This window comes from Anarhichas minor, unplaced genomic scaffold (assembly GCF_050575085.1).
Source record: "Anarhichas minor isolate MPS153535 unplaced genomic scaffold, ASM5057508v1 ptg000007l, whole genome shotgun sequence".
Lineage (NCBI taxonomy): Eukaryota > Metazoa > Chordata > Actinopteri > Perciformes > Anarhichadidae > Anarhichas > Anarhichas minor.
Window position 1 is genome coordinate 12,654,144 of NW_027466453.1, and position 21,271 is coordinate 12,675,414.

Genomic DNA, 21,271 nt, shown 5'->3' on the forward strand with positions numbered 1-21,271 from the left:
CACCGAGAGAGAGAGAGTCCATGTCTTTCAGGAGCTGATGCATCTCTGTTATGGAGCTGTATTTAATTATATTCTTATTTTAAATATCATGCCTCTTTCTTGATGATTTGTTTCTAAACTTTCTAAACTGACAGTACAGGTTCCTTCTTGTGCTAATTGGTCGATGCATGATATATTTTGCCAGTTTTATGATAAACTGGGTTATTTTGTAGTTTGCAGATGGTACAAAATATAATCTAATTGCTGGATTTATGACACTTTTTAAAAATCGAAGATCACTGTAGTGTAAAACTGGAAAATAGTGTGAGGTGTAATGAGAGCTGCAGGTTGTGGAGGCAGAAAAACGCCTGTATCAATCCGAGACAATGGGACGAGCAGGAGAAGGCAGCCTGCGTTGTTCACCTTGAGATGAAGGCTTCCATCATTTTAACACACCCCAAACAGGACAACACATGTCCTCCTCCAACATAGCTATGAGGCGTTTGTAGAGTGTTGCATTAATCACGATTTCATAAAAAAACAAACATATATATATATATTGCATATTAATAAGCTTTCCATGGTTTTGGGAGAGAGTGACAGCTGGCAAACTGCTGACGTGGTAGTCGAATTAATTGTTTGAATACAATATTGTAGGGTATGAGCATTGTTGAAAATAATACATATACAGCTGAAATGTGTCAGTCTGCTAGTTGTGCCCGTGTCTGTGGAATATGAAGTGCTCTTCTCCATATGATGCATATTAGGCCTATAGGCTGTCCCAGCCAGGCTGATCAATAGAGCTGAATGTAAGCCAGGCTCAGTGGGCTCTTGGACGCCTCGCTGGTCGTTTCCATCTGCGGCGACTTGTTTTGCACCATCAATTTTAGGTAGAAATGTGTGATTTCAGCTATATGTAAGAGAAGCCTTGATATGACAGAAAGGTATTACAGCAAAATTCATTGGAGCGGTACTAATGATTTGTTTTCTCTCACATTTTTCACTGCACTGTCAGTCTTTTTTTGCATCGCGTCTTTCTGCACCGGGCTTCCCATTTTTCCTCGATAATGAAAATTGCTTTGGATTTCTCCTTTGACAGAAACGATGATCGGGGGCTACGTTTTTGGCTGGGGAAGCCTGCGATCGACTGAATGCAACACATAGATCTGAAGGAAAGGATTATTATATGGGTTGCATTTGATTTCCCTGACCTGCCCTATCCGGATTTCGGATTACTCGACATTCTTCGGAATGGAAGGACGGGATTTCGCTGCCCCGGCGCACCTCCTATCAGAGCGGGGCACCCTGGTGCACCGAGCCGCCTCTCGGATCGCTCCCTCGGGCCACGGCTCTGTACAGCACGGCGGTCACTTCACGCCGGGGAAATACTACCCCTCGCACATACCGATGGCTCCCCACTCAGGTTAGTCAAAGAGGTTTTTGTCTAACAAGAATGTAGCGACTAAAATATTTGTCTTCATCAATATGTATCTACCTTAAAGCTGGCTGTTGTTTCAAATGCTCTTTTCCTAATGTTCCGCTCTAACGCATGTGCATTTATTAATGTGAGTGATGGGCTATGGCCTGTGTGTGTGGTGTAGCAAAGCAGATTATTAAGAGAAGAATAGATGGTGGCTTTCTGTTTAAAACGGCTGATCAGATGTGGCTGTTGACAGAGTTTCCCTATTCAAATATCCGCTAATAAATCAGCTGGAATTTGATTAAGGGCTGTAGGCCTATCAGGAATTTTGATTAAGCTGAATCAACATTTATAGCTTAAATATATAAAAGGTAATAAAGACCTCTTAGTTAAACAAATAGCCATTTGATAGGTAAATGCCACGGTATTTAAAAATGGCATTTAAGATCTGTTTTAGTTTGCACGTAGGAAGTTGGACTGAGCACACTGGCACTGGTTTCCCACTGGCTCTGGGGCTGAATCTGAAATGAGATTTTGTCACTTCACGTTAAATTGATAAGTGTCACACCAGTGCAATCGCTCAACCAGAAAAAAAACAATAAAAAAAACAGGGCCATACCTAGAGCCATATAGCACAAGCTGGCTGAACAGGTCTGAATGGGTTTACAGTGTATGGTGGCTGTAGGAAGAAGAGCCATAATAGAAACCTTCTATATTGGGCTTCAAAGTGTCGAAGTGCAAATGTGTTCACAGTGCATGCATCAGGTTTAACAAGTGACTTAGATGTCCAATGTCCAAATGTGTACCTTTTAAGAACATGAATAGGCTGCACACATTTGGGTCCAGATAGAACAGCCGGAATTTATAATTCAGCTCAAAGACAGCTGAACAGAATAATCTATAACAGCTGATATGTTTTTAAATTGTGGGTGTGGACATATTGTACAACAACCCTTCAAAACAAAACACGTTGAAGCTTGTAAGGTTGCAGTTTTTTTAAATTTATATTTTCTGTGGCGATATATATGTGCCAGTTCATTGGATTCAATGAAATGTATATCAGTCTTCCTAATTTTTGAAAAGACGAAATAAGAAAAAAAGATTTATTTCACATGATAATGGAATTGATCACAGCCTATTGTTGCTTTTTTATTTTCTCCACCAATGTAAAACAAAAGAGATTTAAATAAGTCACAACAGTGCCGCATTGATTGCATCAAACACTTCACGTCTGAAAGCATTTGCCTTGACAACAAATGTTAATGTGGCTTCTAAGAAACCCATGTTTATGATGCAGTGGCTGAGGAATCTTGGGTCACTGGTAAGCAAGAAATATTTAGCCCTTTAAAATTATTTTATGTAACGTATCATCAGCTAAAATGATATGAGCTCAGTGTAGGTGGTTGTTGTAGGCGGTTGAATACAGCATCAAAGTCACCACTGACAATTTTTTTTTTTGTATTCTGCGTTCCGTTTTATTTGTTTATTTGTTTTTTAATATCTAATTGAACTCTTCTACTGTATGGAGGCAGAATTGTGGTAGGACAACCAAATATATATATATATTTTCAAATTCATTGTGTTTTATAAAGATTCTGAATTCAATTGCAAAAAAAATCATGCAAAACATGAGCTTTAATTAGTCATTCAGGAGAATTCATGGGCACTGTTCACCATTCATCTCTCACCATTCATGCTTGCTTTTGGCAGTACACACACACACACACACACACACACACACACACACACACACACACACACACACACACACACACTCTGCCTGCATCTGTATGTTTATTTTTTTTCTTTTGAATGTTTTGAGAGCATGAAGAGCAATGCTGGCTACAGGGTACAGGTGCTCCCAAATTGGGTGTTTCTGTTGTATTATTGTGGCGCACCAACACGAAGACCGACCCTCCGAATGTCATCACTGTTCAATGAGCAGCAAAGGTGGTTTATTGTTCTCCCCAGCCTCGTCAGTAACAGATGGGCGTGACTGGAGAGAAGTCTATCTAATATCCTCAAGATCTGGAAAATGACTTCATTCTTTATATTTCAGGTACTTTATTGAATTAACATGGAGAATCATTTAAATTCACATTATATCTTGGTCCCCTCTAGGCGCTGTTAGAATTATTTTGTGATTGTGCTCCGCTGATGTACCATCTTTGATTTATTATCTTAATAATATTTGAAAATGTCAAGCATATCATAACGCAAATAGATGGATGAGACATGAAGTATAATTCACAAGTATTCATGACATATATGTTACGATGGTAATTCATCAAAACAGCAAATTTGACATGAAGGGGGAAAAAAAAAAACTTTTACATTTTTCATTCCTTAAATCTAAATTTGATATAGTAAAAAAACAAAATCAATCAAATCAAATTTTTTTTGCAATTCATGTATTCTCAGCAGTTAATGTGAGTTAAACCTGTATTTTATTTTCAGCCAGTTTACCCGAATGAACACAGGCCAGTCTCACTGTGTAAGAGCAGTTAAATGCTCGTAGGTTGTCTGACCAAACTGCCCCCAGACTGTTGTTCGTCTTGACAGGGCAGGTCATTAGTGTCCCTTCAAGTGTCCCGTATATGCTAGCAACATTAGCACAACTGAGCATGTTGTTTGCCGAGTGTGTTGGATCCCTTCAGTTTTCTCTGCACTTTCCCCCTGGGGACTAACGTGCACACTGGTTCACATGAATACTTTACAAAGAGCATGAATATTTCAGGGTTGATGTAAAAAATGCATTCAGAGGCATGGTTTCTGATGTGGCTCCATGAAAGGGCTCCTCTGACTTTTGCAGAGGTATTTATTGTGGGGGCTCCCTTCGCCCTCGCTGCTGAAAAGAGTGATGGCGGTTGCAACAATCCTGCCATGGCATTGTTCCTTACTGGGTTACAGTACTACAACATACTTTGGGAGGAAATCTCCTTTCTTTCTTCCGCGCATACTGGTGAGTTTAGTTGCAATCAGGCAACAACAGACACACGCTCCTACTTTCTTCCTCACTGAAGCGTGTTAACTTGGAACCGGTAGAGATTCTGTCGGTGTGCATTTGCCTCGGTCCATCTTCACCTACTACAAGCCAGTCATTTGTAATGCATGTCAGGTGGTCGATTTATAGTTTGTGCTCGCACTGTGTTCTGGGAATGTGATATAGGAGCAACTTCTCTTTGTGTGTTTGCTGATACACTGAGACAAATAACTACAAACTCATCTAATGTGGCTTAATTCAGCCAGTCCGTTTACAAGAACTTTGAAATAGTAATTTTATCTCCTGCGGGCTCGGGCGCAGAGTTGGAGACGGTCTTCACTTGGCTGTGAGGTTTGGATTCAGATGTTGGATAGTGTCAAAGCAGGAGACAGAGTGGAGCTGTCTTTACTGCTGGCATGTATGGCTGGGGGGCTCATCTTTCAGCCATATTGTTCTGATCAGTGTGCTCTGGCTGAGGTGTGGCTGTGTGAAAGCAGCAGGGGTTCAGAGGCTGTCCATGGCTGAGCTCTGCCCTAAACACCCCGTGTAATCAAAGGTCATATTTGTGTCATCTCGCTCGCTCGGCCTCCCCTTCCTTTACATCTCTGCTGTCTCCCTTTTCCATACGCTGTCCTCTCTCTCCTCCCCTCTGTTTCTCCGGCTCCTTTCTCTCCAGCAGGAAGACCCTTGTGTCTGGGAAGCGGTGGTCTTCCTGCCACCTCTGTTTTAGCCACCCTCCCCTGCCCCGGGCCATTGTTGCAGACCCCAGCTTTGTGTGTGTTTTTACGGCTGCTGTTAAAGATAAAAAACAGTCCCTTCCACCCATTTTATTGTTTTCTGGTAGGATGTCCCTGTCATTCCCTTGGTTTTTATGTCCTAGCTGGATATCCGAGAAGCTTCCCCCTTCAAAGGTTAGCTATGCCGTCTGCATTCTCCCATTTTTTTTTTCTCCAAAGGGGAATAAATAACTTTACTGAGACTTTTATTGAACGTCTCATTGCTGGAATATCCCATGGGTCTGTGGTTGTTGAGAAGACGCTTCAAAGACAAACACAGGTGTTTGGTGGAGTTAGCAAAGGGCTGGTTACAACCAGGGTCTTTAAAAGAATAAACCTCAGTGAGTGGGCTGTTAGTGAATAGGGTGGCTTCTTCTTCTCAACCTTGTAGGTCTTGTCTTGAGAACACTCACAGTTCGTACTCTTCTTCCCTATAGATAGATAGAGAAATAGACAGATAATGATGGAAAAAACCAAACAGTACTTAGCAATATGCAAAACGTATCGACAATAGCTTAAATAATGAGAGGATTTTACTGTATATAGGCCTAGATGTGGGCATGTTGGGGATTTGGTGAAAGAATTCAAGAGGTGAGCCTTACCTGAGTGAAAATAAAACATTTAATTTGAGTTACCCATGTTAAATATTACATTAAAAGCTGTTTGTATCCAGGGGCCACAGTGGAAGTACAGTGACAGGATGTGGGTGTCAGGCCAAGTGCCATTTGACTAGGGCCTCGCACGCTCCCTCTCTCTTTCGCCCCGGCTCTGAAAAACAGAGTGAGAACCTTGGACTGTGTTCAGGCTCGTCTGTGGATTGTTGTGAGATGACACGGTTCAGACGCGATGTCACAGCGGTCCCCCTGAATGCTGGAAGTGTTACTTGGCATCCTACACCTGGCTAAAATAGCACCTTGCCCGGGTGCCGCCGCCATCTGTCCCCCTTCCCCTGACGCCCAGAATGCCCAAATGACTTGCAAGGGCAGTCAATTGCTTTGAAAGGGTAAGTCCCTTGCATATTTCCAAATACCTTTTGGTTACAAGAGTAGAATGCTCTCGCCATGTTTCGAATGGATTCGGGCATCAGTGTCATTCTGCCTTTTGTTGTCGCTATTAGATCATCATACCAGGTGTCCAATAACCAGTCGTCAACAATAAGTAACACCATCTGGAATTCATTTCACTCGGGTTACTTAAGTGACAAATTTGATGGGTGATTTAATCAGTTTCTATTTATTTTTTTTGCTCATCAGAAAAACTGTCCACAGAAAATAAAAGCTTAGGTTGAGTGGTCTGTCATTTGCAGGAGGAATTTGGCTAGTGAGTGACCATGCTGCCCCTAAGACGGGCTTTTCAAACAGACCGCCACCCACACGACACCGTGTGGCACGGTGCCACGGAGCCCTCTGGCCTCGAGCATGGGGCGTGTACGCAGGACAAACACAAAGGAGACCCACGGGTGAGAGTGACAGGCAGGGTAATACCTTCCTGTATTAGATTTCAGCGCGTTGGATTTCAAAACCTTCCCATCTATTTTTACACTCAACATGAGGAAGTGAGAAGTTGCATTAAGAATCCAACGAGGCTTTGGAAGTCTTTTGTTCACTTCCCATGACGAACACACACACACACACACACACACAGACAAAAAATAAAAAAAATAGCTGGACTGAAAATGTATTGTTGCAAGATTGAATTGACTGATACATTCGCCCAAAGTCAACCACTGCTGTTTTGTTTGTGATTTGGATCTCAGTTTGGCTCTTTTTCTCTTTCTTTCTGTCTCCCCCCTCGTTTCCCCCCCCCCCCCCCCTCTTGCCAGTATCAGGCTGCCTCTAATCAGGCAGCCCTAGGCCCACCTCATCGCATGGCCGTATTGCATGTGACAGCTGTTAGACATTATTAACGGCTCAAGCAGAAAATCCAGATTACTTGTTTTTTAATTTAAATTGTATTATTGTAATCGGCCAGTGAAAAGAACAAAAAAGGGCCGTTGCCCTATTGTTGTTCGCAGATTTGTGGTCAGTGACAATAGTGTAGGAGCGTGTGTGTGGTTATGTTTGGGTGGGTGGGTGGGTGGGTTTTCTTTTCCGTGTGTGCGCTGGCCTGTGTTCTCCAGACACCCCCCCCCCCACTAGAGCCGAGGCACCCTGCGGTTGGCTGTGAGGCCCAGACAGGTGCATGGTTAACCCTCTAACGTCTGAGTCTGTCCCTTCTGGATCTGCCGCTCGGGCTCCTGGCAGGATTTCATGCTCGTGATGCAGCTTGTGTAGCGGCCCCACTTTTTCAACTGTACACTTTTTCTCTGCACATAAGAAGAGTTTTTGAAAAATCACAATTCTTCATCTGTCAGATGGCAGTTTAGCTACAGGGTGCAAGTCCACTTTTAAAATTCTACAAAAGAATTTGATACATTTTCTTTTGCAGCACTAACATGTTGGTAATGTCCGGGAATCGTATTTTAAGGGAAATAGTTTAACAACTTAGCAGTTGATCCTGTACAGCACTTTCTTTTTGTTTACCTTCATGTCTTTAGGCTTCCCCATTTCAAATAGCTGACCCATACATTTAGACGGTATGGGGTGGAGGTGCAGGACTGAGGCCAGATTAACTCAAATATGGCCCATGATGATTTTGGGGACTGTGGTGACACAGTACCAAACAATGAAGTGTGCTCCTAAAAATATGCAGAGATTTTCCATTAAATATACATGCAGCATGCCTCTCAAGGATGTGTCAGCCCTTTTGTGAAAAAACAACAACAAAGATTAGCATCAGGAATTCCATTTTAATAAGTCTCTTGGGACCGTCCAACCAGCTGCCTGGTCCTCAATCCAACGGGAACTTGTTGCTCTCACTCTTTCTCATTTTTTTTAAATACTCTATCTCTCTTGAATGGATGTCCTGTGCTCCTTCTGACATTGATTAGTACAAAAAAACGTTCTCTCCCTCCCCCTTTTTGTTTTATTTGTCAAATCACTTGTTTTTACACCACAAATTCTGTCATGTTCTCTCTTTGATTATCCATGCGTATACCATGTCTGCCGCCCCCCCCCCCCCCCCCCCAACCCCCCCTTCTCTTGTATATTCATTGTCCATGTTTTCTAGAGTCTCTGCCCTCCACCTCTTTCTTTACAGTTTGTTTTGTCCCCTCTGCCTGCTGTGACCACTAGGCTACACTGCCTCCTCTCTCTGACACAGTACGTGTCCTGAGGATATGGGGCAAATGACTGGCTCCTCAGCAACAGATGTGTGTTTGTCTGCTGGTGCTGCATGCATTAGCTTTCTCTGCTTGCCACGCACGCCCGGCCACTGACCTACCCTCTGGTGAATGTGGGGGGAAGGGGACTGAGAGAGTTTGTGTCTGTGCACGAGAAAGAGACAGACAGGCCGAGAGAAAGGGAGGAGAGCAACAGCAAGAGTATAGATGCACACTGTCACATGCTGTCATACACTTACTGGTGCATTGCGAGCAGACGCACACAAAGACACAGACACACGCACAAACACTGGCACGTCTTACACACTCACACATCTTGCTTCCCAGGAGGCCGTGAGGCCAGTGGGACAGAGCGAGCTTGAGAGTCTGGTTCGTCTGTTTACATCTAATTATAGAAACAGGACTATTTCTGCAACCGCTGCTCCGGCTTTTTTTTATATTCTTACGAGAGAGAGAGAGAGAGAGAGAGAGAGAGAGAGAGAGAGAGAGAGAGAGAGAGAGAGAGAGAGAGAGAGAGAGAGAGGAGAGAGAGAGAGAGAGAGAGATGAGAGAGAGAGAGAGAGAGGAGAGAGAGAGAGAGAGAGAAGAGAGAGAGAGAGAGAGAGAGAGAAAAACACGAAGCTTTGACAGCCTTTTCTCACAATGGTGAAGAACGGTTATCTCATCCCCTCAGCGCTGCTACAGTCTGCAGGCTCTCAGTACAGTACAACAGCAGCGGGAGGGGGAGGGGGAGAGCGTCTTGTATCGTATTCTCTCATCCTCATGTAACATGAATGTGCAAATTTACGAGAAGCGAGCAAAGGCAAACAAGGCGATATATTTTCCCCAGTAGCCTCACTGATGCATTCAGTTCACAATGAGAAGAGCAAAAAGAGAATCGTTTCCTCAGCCCTGTCCTGGGGGCTCCCGCTTCAACCCGGCAGAAAGTGCTGTCCATCACGACAGTCAAAACAAAAGGAAGAAAGAGTGTATGTTAAGGATTAGCGTTGTATAAAATGTATCTAGTATTTAAGAGAGTAGTTAATCCTTAAGTTTGGAGGCGGATATCCAGCTGAGCGGCTGGTGTTAGCCGGGTGGGCCTGGAGGAGGGAAGCTGTCAGCCTTGTCAACCCGCCTGGGGTTGCCAGGTGAGAGCCAGATCGGGGCAGGGTTGGACCTTTGGGTCTGGTCCAGACAGGTTGCAGCCTCTTGCAGGTGCTTTCATAAAGAGCCCCCGAGGCCTAATGCTCAGCCCACTGGATGCAACCTGAGCCAGGTGCTCCCCAACCCCCACCCAAATACATAAACCACCACATAATGAAAATGTGTGCTTGCGTACACCCCACCGCCTACCACCCAGTCCACCCCCTTTATTCTGAGACATGGCAGGTCAATTAATTGTCCGTGAGTATGTAACGTATATGCAGAGATAAAGGTGCGCTGTCTGGCCGAGGCGTAGCGTAACGGCCGTAATGATGGCTCTATTGTGTTGATGTTGAGGGGAGGTAGTTAGCAGCACAGCCAGCAGGGCCCTTGCTAGAGGGCTGGATAGTCTCTGATTAATAGCGAGGAATGCTTTGAAGTGACACCGAGTGCACCGGCTCACAGGCTAATAGCAATACCATCAGTATAGGGTGTGCTCCCTCTTCCTCAGTCTTCATTACCTAACGTTTCCCCGGCGCTATCTAGCCATCCTCCCCTCACACGCCCGCCTCATCTACAGAGAGAGAGCCTTTAGGATGCTCTCAGCTTTTTTTTTTTGCAATTGTTTCATGATTTCACTGTCATTTCTCTCTGTCATGTTTGGTAAAATAGGAGTTTTTTTTTTTTTTTCCATTGAAGGTGGCGGGGAGGGAAGGCAGAGAGAAGGTCTTTAGTCACAGAGCTCAGCTGCATAGGTGAACTGTGGCACTCATGGGATTGATGTGGCATGGTTGGGGACTATTCCCAGGATCCATTTTGATCTCCCGTACTGACAGATGAGCTACAGCTGTGTGTGTGTGTGCGCGTGTGTATGTGTGTGTGTGTGTGTTTAGGAAGCAAAAGCAGGATGCAGGGTTGGGTCTGTCAGCTGTTGGAGTAAAGTAAACTATTAGCCGTGGGAGAAGGCAGTGTTTCCAGCGAAGAATTAGAACCACTTCTAATTGCAGTGAGGTTGGGCTATGATTACATGCTGGCTAATGCACTGACAGACCTCTCACTTGGCTGAAACTCAGAATGCTGCTTAAATGGCTGAATGCCTTTTGGTTATACAGCGTAATGGGAGGGTGTGTGGACGCACATGTGTGTGTTTGCTAAGTGTGGGTGGCTGCCTCTGTGTATCTGTGATTAAACTTGCCTTTAAGAGTGGTTTCCTGTGCTTCTTCCATGTGTTTGTGAGTTATACATTTTGCTTACACGCGTGTGTGTGTGTGTTTGCCATGTGATAACTGAGCTCTGCTTGTTTTTCGAGTGCCTGTCGTTATTTGTAGCGGAGGCAACTTTTCTTTCCAAATCAAAACTCAGCTGGCGCAACTGTCTCTGAACAGTACAGAAGAAGTGTGTGTTTTGTGCGCTTGAGCTTTTGTGTACGCATGTGTTGTATTTGTGTGTGTGTGTGTGTGTGTGTGTGTGTGTGTGTGTGTGTGTGTGTGTGTGTGTGTGTGCGTATGCCCACGGGAAAGAGCAATCAAAGGAGCTGTGTGGTGGAGAGATTGAATAAAAGGAGTGAGAGAGGAAACGGAGTGGCAGGCAGCTGAGAGGGCAGCATGTGGGGGTGGATGGGGGGCTGATGCAGGTGCCTAATTCTACCTCAGCCCTGGGCTTTTTATATTCCATCCATCTCTGTCTTCTCCACTTCTGCAAGGGGCTATTGGTGGATGCAGTAAATCCACCTGCTTCAATTACAGCGTAGATTAGCCGATTTATCTGTGACAGTAATCGGAATAATAACACACACAGATGGATTTATACAGAATTATTCTGTAAATCTGTTGCATAAGTAATCAGGTAAGAATTTTAATGAGCTGTGCAAATTTTTTGCCTCATAATTTTAATTGCTCACTCTTTTGCTCGTGGAACAGCTTGTTCTCAGGTGTGCAGACGCCCACGTTTGCGAGAAGGTGCGATTTACGCTTTTTGCCGGCAAGTACTGTAAATCAGATTGCATTCCCAGCATCTGGGATGACAGTTATCTTCTTCATCGGGCCCTTAGGCCTGCGTTATATCTCTTTTAACTAGACAGAAGGAATACAGACAACGTTGCGGTTTCTGTGGGGTCATGTGGCAAGAGAGAGAACTTTGAACACAGAAACGGGAATTTTGTTGTGCATCTCTGCTGATTACTTCCTGGTTTAGTCATGGGTCACATAAAGGCTCAACGACTGCTCGTGAGGATATCACGAGAAACCTACACGAGGCATTTTCATGCAGGGGTCGTTTTGGAGGACAGCAGTAGACCGTGGTAGCTAGGGATCGTAAGAGGACGTGGCTGTGCACATGTGGATTTCTGTGCGGAAACAAAACGGGACGTCTGTTCAGTTTATTTTTGGTGATGTGGAAGGTCTGTGGAAGGTCTGTGGAAGGTCCGGCTAATGTGTGACAGACCAGTGAAGTATGAGGAGAGAAGTGGTCATCCTTGGTAACGGGGCCTTAGCAGACCAGAGTCGTCTGTACACATGGAAACTGGATGGATCAATACCACTGGAATGGTGGAGGTGGAGTAAACTATGCAGCCGAGTGGGAGGGAGAGAATTGTCGGACATACTGGAACATGTGATGCTGCAGATGTCTGTTATTTTAGAGATGAGGTCCGGAATGAATTAAAGCGTTTTATTTATTTATTTTTTTGGTGGGCTGGTGGTGTATGTGTGTGTAAATGTGTGTATCCCCATCTGACAGATCTCCTTTCAGAAAGTGGAGCTGCTTTGAGGATCAATACTGACACACTGTCTGCACAAGTACACAAGTACACACACGTACACACACACACACACATACACACCCTTTAAAGCTCACTGTCTCATCTGTCAGTTGACAGAGTTTTCTCCCGCTCCGTGGCTTCTCTTTCCAGCCAAGCAGATGGTGAACATTCAGAATGAAAGCAGATCCTAAGTCCTTTTGGATCTCCATCAATTCGCCGGTCTCTGGGACCGTCCAGCACGGGGCTCAAGTTTCTCAGCCCGGACTGAGCCTCCTCCGATCCCCAACAAGGGCGCAGTCGCTGCCTTCCCTCCCTCCACAGCCCCACATATGTCTAGTCTAACGGCAGCGCTTTTGAATCAATAACAACGTCCCACATTTCCGTTAAAACAAACAAGGGCTGTTGACAGTTGCCCCCATTGCTCGCTCCTTTTGCACCCTAGCAACTCAGCAGACACCTCCAAACCCAGCGGGGTGCCGCTGCGCTCTGCTCTATCACATCCTCACCCAGCGTGCGGCACCCTGCTGTGTGCGTAAAGCAAACGCTCTGAAGAGATAATTTCCCTCGTCTTCTGTCGTCTGTCTGTCCCGCTTACCTGTAGCACCAGCTGTACCACCCGGCCCTCCCTCCCCCTGCGTGTTTTTATGTGACAGAATGAGCAGGATTTATTTCAGCATGCATGCTTGGGCCCTTTAACGGGGCTGGTTTGAAGGCGCGCCGCTTTGAAGCCCGCACCACTCCTAACTGTAAGTGATTTTACGAGACGTGTTTCTGTGCCAGTCAGGCAGGCCGCTGCGCCACAACCAGATTGGGGGAGAGCAGTGGGGATGCCATTCCAGCACACACCATCTGGGAGACGGTGTGCGTTCTTGTGTGTTTGCGTGTGTGATTATGCACATATGTTTGTGTAGGTGTGTGTTTGCGTGCATGTGAAGGGAGAAGGGGTGGTTAGCGCTGGCTGTGAAAGGAAACAAAAAATTAGACTTTTTGAGGGAGGCCTCATACTGCCCCTGCCCTGCGTCAACTGATTTATGAGCTCGTGAAGGAAATCTCCCATTTGTCACTTTTCATCTCTTTTCTCCACGTCATCCTTTTTTTTTCTCTTTTTTCACTCTCTATCTCTGTCTCTCGATGGAATTCTGCTTTACCCCAAACTTCCACTGCTTCCAGAGAACGTAGAGGAAAGAGAAGAGAAAAGGAAACGCTGCTTTCTTTCCGTATCTGGTTAAAAAAACCATGTTGAACAAAATGGTTGTCTTAGTGGATATGTTTTAGCAAATAGTCGCAGGTGTTGACATGCCAGCGCAATGTATTTTGTTTGTGCTAAGGATGCTGGTCATTAGGCCGTGTATACTTTCTGCCTGTAAATAATTCAAAGCACTTGTTGTGATGCTGTTCCCACTGTACTGTGGTTTGAGCATTATTGTAGGAAACAGGAAAAACAACTACAGACCATTTTGCAGGAGGGGGGGGGGGGGGGGGGGGCAATACTTCTGCCGGCCTTGCTCGGACTGACTCCCACACTCGGGCTTCAGTTAGGTCGCAGAGCTTTGCGACAGCATCTTGTACGGATACGACGCTACAGCGGTGACAACATGTCTCCACAGACATACAAACACCTGGGAAAGTACTCAAAACCGCTTCTGTGATGGTACAACTAAGTAGGCGTCTCCAGGACCATATTTTGCTTTGATGACTCACAAGGTAAAAACAATAACCAGCGTCGTCGTCGCGACTGGTAAAAACACTGTGTCTGAATGTGTGTGTGTGGAGCACATTTCTGGCCACAGGGACACACAGGCTTGCTGCTAATACCTGCTAGCCTGTACATTACCGCACTGGGGTCCCAGTCAGGTCAACTGCAGTCTGGAGCCCTTACTGTGTGTGCGTGAATGTGCACTCATCATGTGTTTATGTGCCAGTGTGCACCTTACTCAGTCAGATGCTATAGCTATAAATCTGCCTCACCCTTTCCTGGCCCGCTGAGGACTCAGCAGGAGCAGTTGGGGAGGGGGTTCACCCTTTTTCAAAGCAGGGGAGGAGAGAGGAGAGGGTACAGGGTTAGAGGGGAAGAGAGATGAATGAGGGAGGGGGCTTAATGAGAGCCCGGGCTCACATGATTACGGTACAGGCTGATAGAAATCAGGATCTTTCTCAAAGAAGTCAATTAACCCCCTCCCCCTCCCATAATTATGCATGGCCTGCTCCACTGGCTCTTTACTGATAGGGCAGCTCAGCTCAGCTCAATATGCAGACTCATGCTGCCTGCATCTGCAAAGGCTTTTGTGTATTGTGAGAAGCATTCGTCAACCTTTTTTTTTTTTTCAGAATCTGCTGGCAGTCTGCTTTAAACTTTTCAAAGCCATTAGTTATTCCCAACCCCATCTTTCTTCTCACCTGACAAGCTGAAAGGGCCAGTACTGGGCCAAGGCAGGAGGGGGCTCCACCCCAGGAGGCCCTTGGTCATTAGTGCATTAGAGGCTATAGATGATGGCTGAAGTCTGTGGTCAGAGTAAATAAGCAGTGTTGCATTAAGTCAACACGACCAGGCGGCTCCTTCACAGCACCCAGTGTTGACATAACTGCTCTCTTATCTGAGGAGCGCAAAGCCAAGCCCCACAATAGAACACTGTGCCAGAACAAATACAGTAAGAAGATAGAAACCACACTCTCCAACGCACACACACACACACACGCACACACTGGCTGTGAGGGAATGCGTCGCATGGCACTACAAGTGAAGGCTGATGCTGATGCTGACATCAATACGGCACAAAACAATGTATATCCGATAAAGCAGGCCTGTGCAGCAGAAGTGTAATCAAGTTGCGGCCCCAGCGTGGGCTGTTCATGCTACCAGACTGCCTGGTGTTCATGTGAGCTCATGAAAAATAATGGGGTGTTTAGGATCTCAGTAATCTGGGTGAAGGACCTGGACTCTGCTCGTGCTGCTCAACCTGGCAAAGAATGAAGGCCGGCCTGACAGTCATGAGGCCAGCTCTGTCGTCGAGCACTTTGCGGAAGTTGCGGCTGCAGCTATCACTTGTCTGTATGTGTGTAAAGCTGAGCAGAGAGAAAGAAAGGGGAGAGGAAAAAAGATTGTGCTAGTTTGCTTTTCAAACCGTTGTTTAAGTACCTGTGTTCCATTTGCTATTTTTCTGTGTCAAAACATTTCAGTAGGCCCTCTTCCCCTCATTGCCTCACATCACCCTAATAACTCTTCTTTATTCTCCTTCCCTGTCTTCCCTGTCTTCCCCCGCCTCCCCCTTCCTCTCCATTATGGCCTTTGCAAGGTCTAGTTTGAGCTTGGCTCACACTGGCGTCGTGATAACCTGCTGAAAGCTGTTGCTCCCCTGTGGATACGAGGACACCCCAGCTGAGGTTTCTCTGCGCTACCTCTCGCTCGTGCTTCTTCCCCTTTAACTCTGCGACCACGACTCGCCGTCTTCCTTCCACGGTCTCCCCAAATCATTTCCCTGGTCAGGCTCGCCACATAGCTTGCGGCTTTCTGACCCAATGCGTATGTGCTGACATGTTTTATGGCCAAGCAGAGCAGAAGTGTATATTTAAGAAAAATAAGAAAAGCCAACATATGGACTCATAGGCACACTGATCAAAGTCGATTTAATGGTTACTCTGGGATGGAGGGTTTTTATTTGAGACCAAAACACTGCCAGTAGTTCTATTGAGCAGTCAGAAAGGCACGCATTTTTGCGTGTCTTTTCAGTGGGTGTGTATCTGTGTGCTTGAGGATGTGCTATGTCAAACAAAACGAGCAGCTGCAGCACATCTGTTAACTTCGATCAGATGCTGCAGGCCTGCTGTAGCCCCACAAGGCCTTCCTCCTCCTCTGTGCCATTTCTGAATACGACCTGCGGACAAATACAGAGCGAGGGGGAGAATGACACGTGACCGTCCGGCCCGCCCACCTGTCCAGCAGACTAGATGTGATCACCGCAAAGGAGATAGATGACAGCAATGGTGGCTGTGCAGCCAACCAACCAGACAAGACAAGCCATGAGCAGTTGATCAAGATGATATCCCTCCCTTCCGTCTCCCTGGTTTGACCTTGGATTGTGCCTTTCCTACTCCTAGCTGTTAAAGACTACATCAAGCTGACCAGCTGGAGAAGGGAGAGGAGAGGCATTTTATGGCCGCCCTGCTCTATGTTACACTTCATCTGCTCATGTTCGGGTGAGGATGACCTTCTCTCCTCTGCACAGATTGCAGGAAATGCTCCTAATTTTACTCATCTCCACTCAAGTGTGATGCTGCAGATGTTGAGCAGGCCTGGCATTCCATGGTTGACCGGTGTCGGCAGTCGGGAGACATATCTCGTCTTTAGGCTCAGTTTGTCAGATGTATTTCACAAAGAATTTGCACTGTGTGATATGGCTGGCCTTGCACACGCTAGACAATGTAGGCTGCTACAGTGGAAAAAAGGTGGTTATCTGTATGGGCCAACTGGAGTATTGTCCTTCTGGCTAAGAAGCTTTGCAACCACAGAAGTCAAGGAGATGCACGCGTATTATACAGTGTCTTCTTAACAAGGTAATATGTATATTGTTTGGCCTTGGCTACCCAGGTGCTGTCCCTCCCCCTTGTCTTTAGGTTATCAGAACAAAAATGCTTGCATTTGTCTTGGCTAACGCTACAAGAATTACACATTTCTCCTTTGTTCCCCTTGTGAACCAGCAGCAAATTATATTCAGGGCTGCAGAAAGACCTTGGGCTGGCTGGCTGGTGCGGCGGCTCTCTGCTCCGTTATCTGCACTGTTCTGTCTCCGCGCCCCTGACAGGCTACATCAGACGGAGAGAAGCCAGAGCAGGGAGCTGCCTTCTGTTTCTCTCACACACATCACTCCAGGACTTTATCATATTACAGGCCAATCTAAGAGAACTCAGAGGACCGCAGCAAAGCAGTCTCTGTAACAAGGGCCCTCGTGTCCAGCACTGCTCTCCATGACCTAAAGGAGGCGCCCGGGCCACAGATGGAAGAGGGTGGACGGGAGGACAAGAGAGAACGGGACATTCCGACGAGCCCTGGTTGCCAGTTGAATGCTGGGATGCTGATTTATGGGCGGTTCTGATGGAGGGAGGGGTGAACCTCTGACTCCCCATAAAACAAGACGTTCATCTCCCTCCCAGGCCTCAGAAAAACTGATGGACAAACAAGAGCTGAGAAACGGAGCACAAGTGCGATGGAGTGGGAGGGAAAGCGTTTTTTTTTTTTTAAACACAAAAATGAAGTGAAAGTGTTTCCGTTTTGAAGCATGCGGATGACGGCAACTGAAGAAAGAGAGCGAGGTGATGAGGGAGGACAGAAATATGGAGCTGAGCAGCAGGGGGAAGGAGAGGAAGTGATGGAGGGATGATGGAGAGGGTGTTAGGACGGAAAGGGAAAACCGAAAAGAGGAATGAGTGATGGGGCTCAAAGGAGCAAAGGGAGAAGAGGGGATGAAAGTGAAAAAGGAAGACGGCAGGCAAAATCTGCCCCAATGAGTCGAGCTGCCTGCAGATTTATGTGGTGTTGTGGGTATCCTTATACATCAACCAGAGGAGATGGGGAGACACGAGCAATGTGCCGTCTATGGGGTTTTGTGTGTGTTTATCTGTGTATGTAACGCACCGCACTTTTATTCTCCATCCTCGCGCTGTTCATGTCTCCTCCAAAGCAAACTGACTTGCCTGTGGTGAGGTAACATCCACCCACATCCACACTCCACTTTTCCGAAGCCTATCTATCTAGCGCTGCTGGTAGAGAAAATAGAGGTTTAGACCACCCAGGACCGGGTAGTCAAAGAGCTGCTTTGATGTGGCACAAGCATATGTGCAGTGCATAGGCACAATCTCTGCGAAAACGCACTCGCAAAACAGTGTTTTACTGCCTCCTGTGCGGCATCATTACTCCTCGTCACTGGAGCGGTGGGATACAAGAAATGAAAAAGAAAAAGAGAGTTTGAGAGAGAGAGAGAGAGAGGCAGCCACCTCCTGTGCCAGGCAGTGCCAGGCTGAAACACTGGAGCCGCATGGTCACCCTGAGGGAGGGGAAACCTGCCCAGTCTAACCACATCTCAATTAACCAATTAAGTTCAAAAGTTAACAGGGGACTAATTAGAGAGAATAGTGCTGAGCACTTGTTTTAATCTGCCTTTTTCCCCACTACCAGGCATGTCTGTGTCCGTGACCTGGCTGGCTGAGCTTTGGCTGCGTCGGCTGAAACATGGCACGCAAGCCGCCGTTAGTCACCCATCCATCCCCTTGGCCAGAACATGAAACCGATGGATTTAGACAGATCAGTCATCAGCAGTAAAACAAACCAGATCCTGAGCAGTCCACGTGATGTTTCCAGTGGAACAGGAGAACCATGAAAACCCCATTTTTGGATGTGAAGATTGAGAGACCTGTGAGAGATTATTCAAAAGTTGAGGACAGTTTCTAATCCAACCTAACATGGCCGTTTCCTGTTTTCGCCCCCTCTTGTTTGGTCCCGCAGATGGTTATTAATGGATGCCAAATGGGAGGTTTAGTGTCTCGCTATTGGCCTGTTGGAGTCTCCTTTCAACGCCATTATATTAAATGACTTGTGTTTAGGACTCGAGGCTACAGCGCGCTCCTCTCGTTGACAATGTGCCTCGGGCAGAGGGTGTCTGTAACTTACCACTAAAAGTACAAATTGTATCCCTGTGTTCAAGAGGAGGAGGGGGTTTGGTTGCTATATTGGCTGCTACCACCAATAAAAGATATGTGTGCTGTATGACACAATTGTAGTGGGGCTGCTTTGAGCCCTGGAGCCAAATGCAGTATGTTTGGAATCAGTCTGACAGCTATAGAGAGAGAGAGGTGAGAAATCCCTCTTTGACTCTGCTCGTTTTCCAGCAGGGATATCTTTGTACTGTGATTTTTTTTGGGGGGCTTTTATGAAGGCTGTGACTATTTAAGTTCCTGCATGGTTGATTAGCCGTGTGTGTGTGTGTTTTAACATGTGTGTGTAAGAGGAAGAGGGTGAGAAAAGGCTGTAGATGTCAGGATGCAGTTTGAGGGGTGAATGACTCCCCTGTTGTATGTGAGGCCCTGGAGGATTCCTCCCCCCTTCCTCTCTTCCTCCTTTTCCCTTCTTTCTAAACCCCCCTTTAAACCCATCTCTTCCTCTGTGAGATCCACAATGCTGGGAAGAAATGTGTCATTAACAGGGGAGACCAAAATAATGTTTATGGGCTCAAGCAGCACTGAAATCATTTTCCATATCAGTGCAACTGCATGGGCCCTGCGGGGGAGTAAATCTGATTTTCTCCTCCCTGTGCCAATGGGAAACATCATGGGAAAGAAAACAGATTGGATTGTTAGAGAGACGGCCTGACGCAGCTGTGGGCGGCTCTTTTTATATGTGTGTGTGTGTGTGTGTGTGTGTGTGTGTGTGTGTGTGTGTGTGTGTGTGTGTGTGTGTGTGTGTGTGTGTGTAACGTGTGTGTATCATAGTGACAGAGACAACCAGAAGTGAAAGAGAGAAGGCAAAATACAAATGTGGATATTTAGCGTGCGTGTGTGGAGGAGAGCTTGAGATGGATGAGGCCCACTATGGTAATCACAATTTCATGCCTCAAGAATAAAGAGCCGGAACGCAGCAAACGGCCCTGAAACACCCCCATGTAACAATGGGTCAGTTAACAAGCACCCTCGCCAAAGTTTGGACAGATAACAAATGGTTCTCCTTGAGGAGTGTGTAGCTGCCCTGTATACAAAGAATAAAATGCTGCTGGCCCTGCAAGTGCTCAGCAAAATACCGGGCCATTAATGACCATTCCATAAGAAACACTTGCATTTAATTTGAACCAAGACACAAATAACACAATTGCTTTATTAGGTAGCATGGAGGAGGGTTCAATAAAGTATAATGCTGATTGAAATAATGCCGTGTTGCTTGGAGAGAAAACACTCTTGGCCTGGTGTAATACGCACTTCTTGTTACGCCATGAACATTTAAGTTCTCGGACGAGAAATTGAAAGCAGAGTTTGGCGATTTTGTGTTGTGACATAGCTTTTCTTGTGAATGCTATTAAATCTGTGTTATGGGAGTCGGGAATGTGATTGCGCATGTGTGGGTGGGTGTAAAAGGAAGGTAATGGGCCTTGAACTAATTTGTCCTGGCCTGGTCCTGCTGCTGTTTCGAATCTGTCCTCCCACCTCCTGTGTCCCGGCCTGGAATGTCTGCTTGGTCTGCACAGATGAGGCTATAGTGACTCAGCACACTTCTGCACTTTCACACGGATCACAGCGAACCCACCTAAACACAGGTCCGAGTGACAAGCCCAAACCTAACAGACCCTATCTTAACCTTTTAGCTTTTGTCCAAACACGCATGTCCAGCTGCTCTTTGTCCAGTTCCTTTGTAGTCCGTCAGAGACATCATCACATATCCTGCCCTGTGCTTTACCCTTAACCTCTTCACCCATATACCTCAGCTTCTTCGAACCCTGTAGCCTTCACCCCTCAGCCAGCTCTTACTTTGACAATCGGAGCTCTTAAACAACACACTTCCTGGTCTGCTCCTCTGCAAATAGCTGCACCGGTGCCGAGTGTCCAGCTCTTTATTTACTGTGCTCATAAAACACCTCTTCAGCAGGAACTGTTCCAGACGTTGCTATCTCTTCCTGTCAGCTACCCACTGCCCTTTTCTACACTACTGTTGGCACAGGAGTGATGGGATTAGAGGTGAAACCCCTTTTTTTTTTTTGCATTGATTACCCTCTCTGAAAAGGAGCCTTTTTTATAAATGATTAATTGCAGTCAAATTGAGGTGGAATACCGCTTGAGGAGGCCGGCCAGATAGGGGCACACATTTCTGCCTGTACAAATAGTGAAGGAGGGCGAGAAGGAGAATCGATGGAGGGAAACATATTGGTGGGATGTGTGCATGTTCTCTGACATCACTCCACCCCTCCTTGAACAAAATATACCTCGGAGACATTTTCTCCTATCTGTTTTCTCTGTCACAGCCTGTGTGGATCCATTG

At 46.2% G+C, this 21,271-nt stretch overlaps 1 protein-coding gene across 1 annotated transcript in view; it reads left to right on the top strand.

Annotated features, from left to right (window-relative positions):
* Positions 1-1,230: 1,230 nt before the first annotated feature.
* The window catches only part of bahcc1a (BAH domain and coiled-coil containing 1a), a 55,168-nt gene continuing 35,127 nt past the window's right edge, over positions 1,231-21,271 (top strand). Inside the window, exon 1 of the mRNA XM_076080355.1 lies at positions 1,231-1,402. Within this exon, the coding sequence (XP_075936470.1) occupies positions 1,231-1,402 (172 nt within the window). The remainder of the gene's footprint in view (positions 1,403-21,271) is intronic.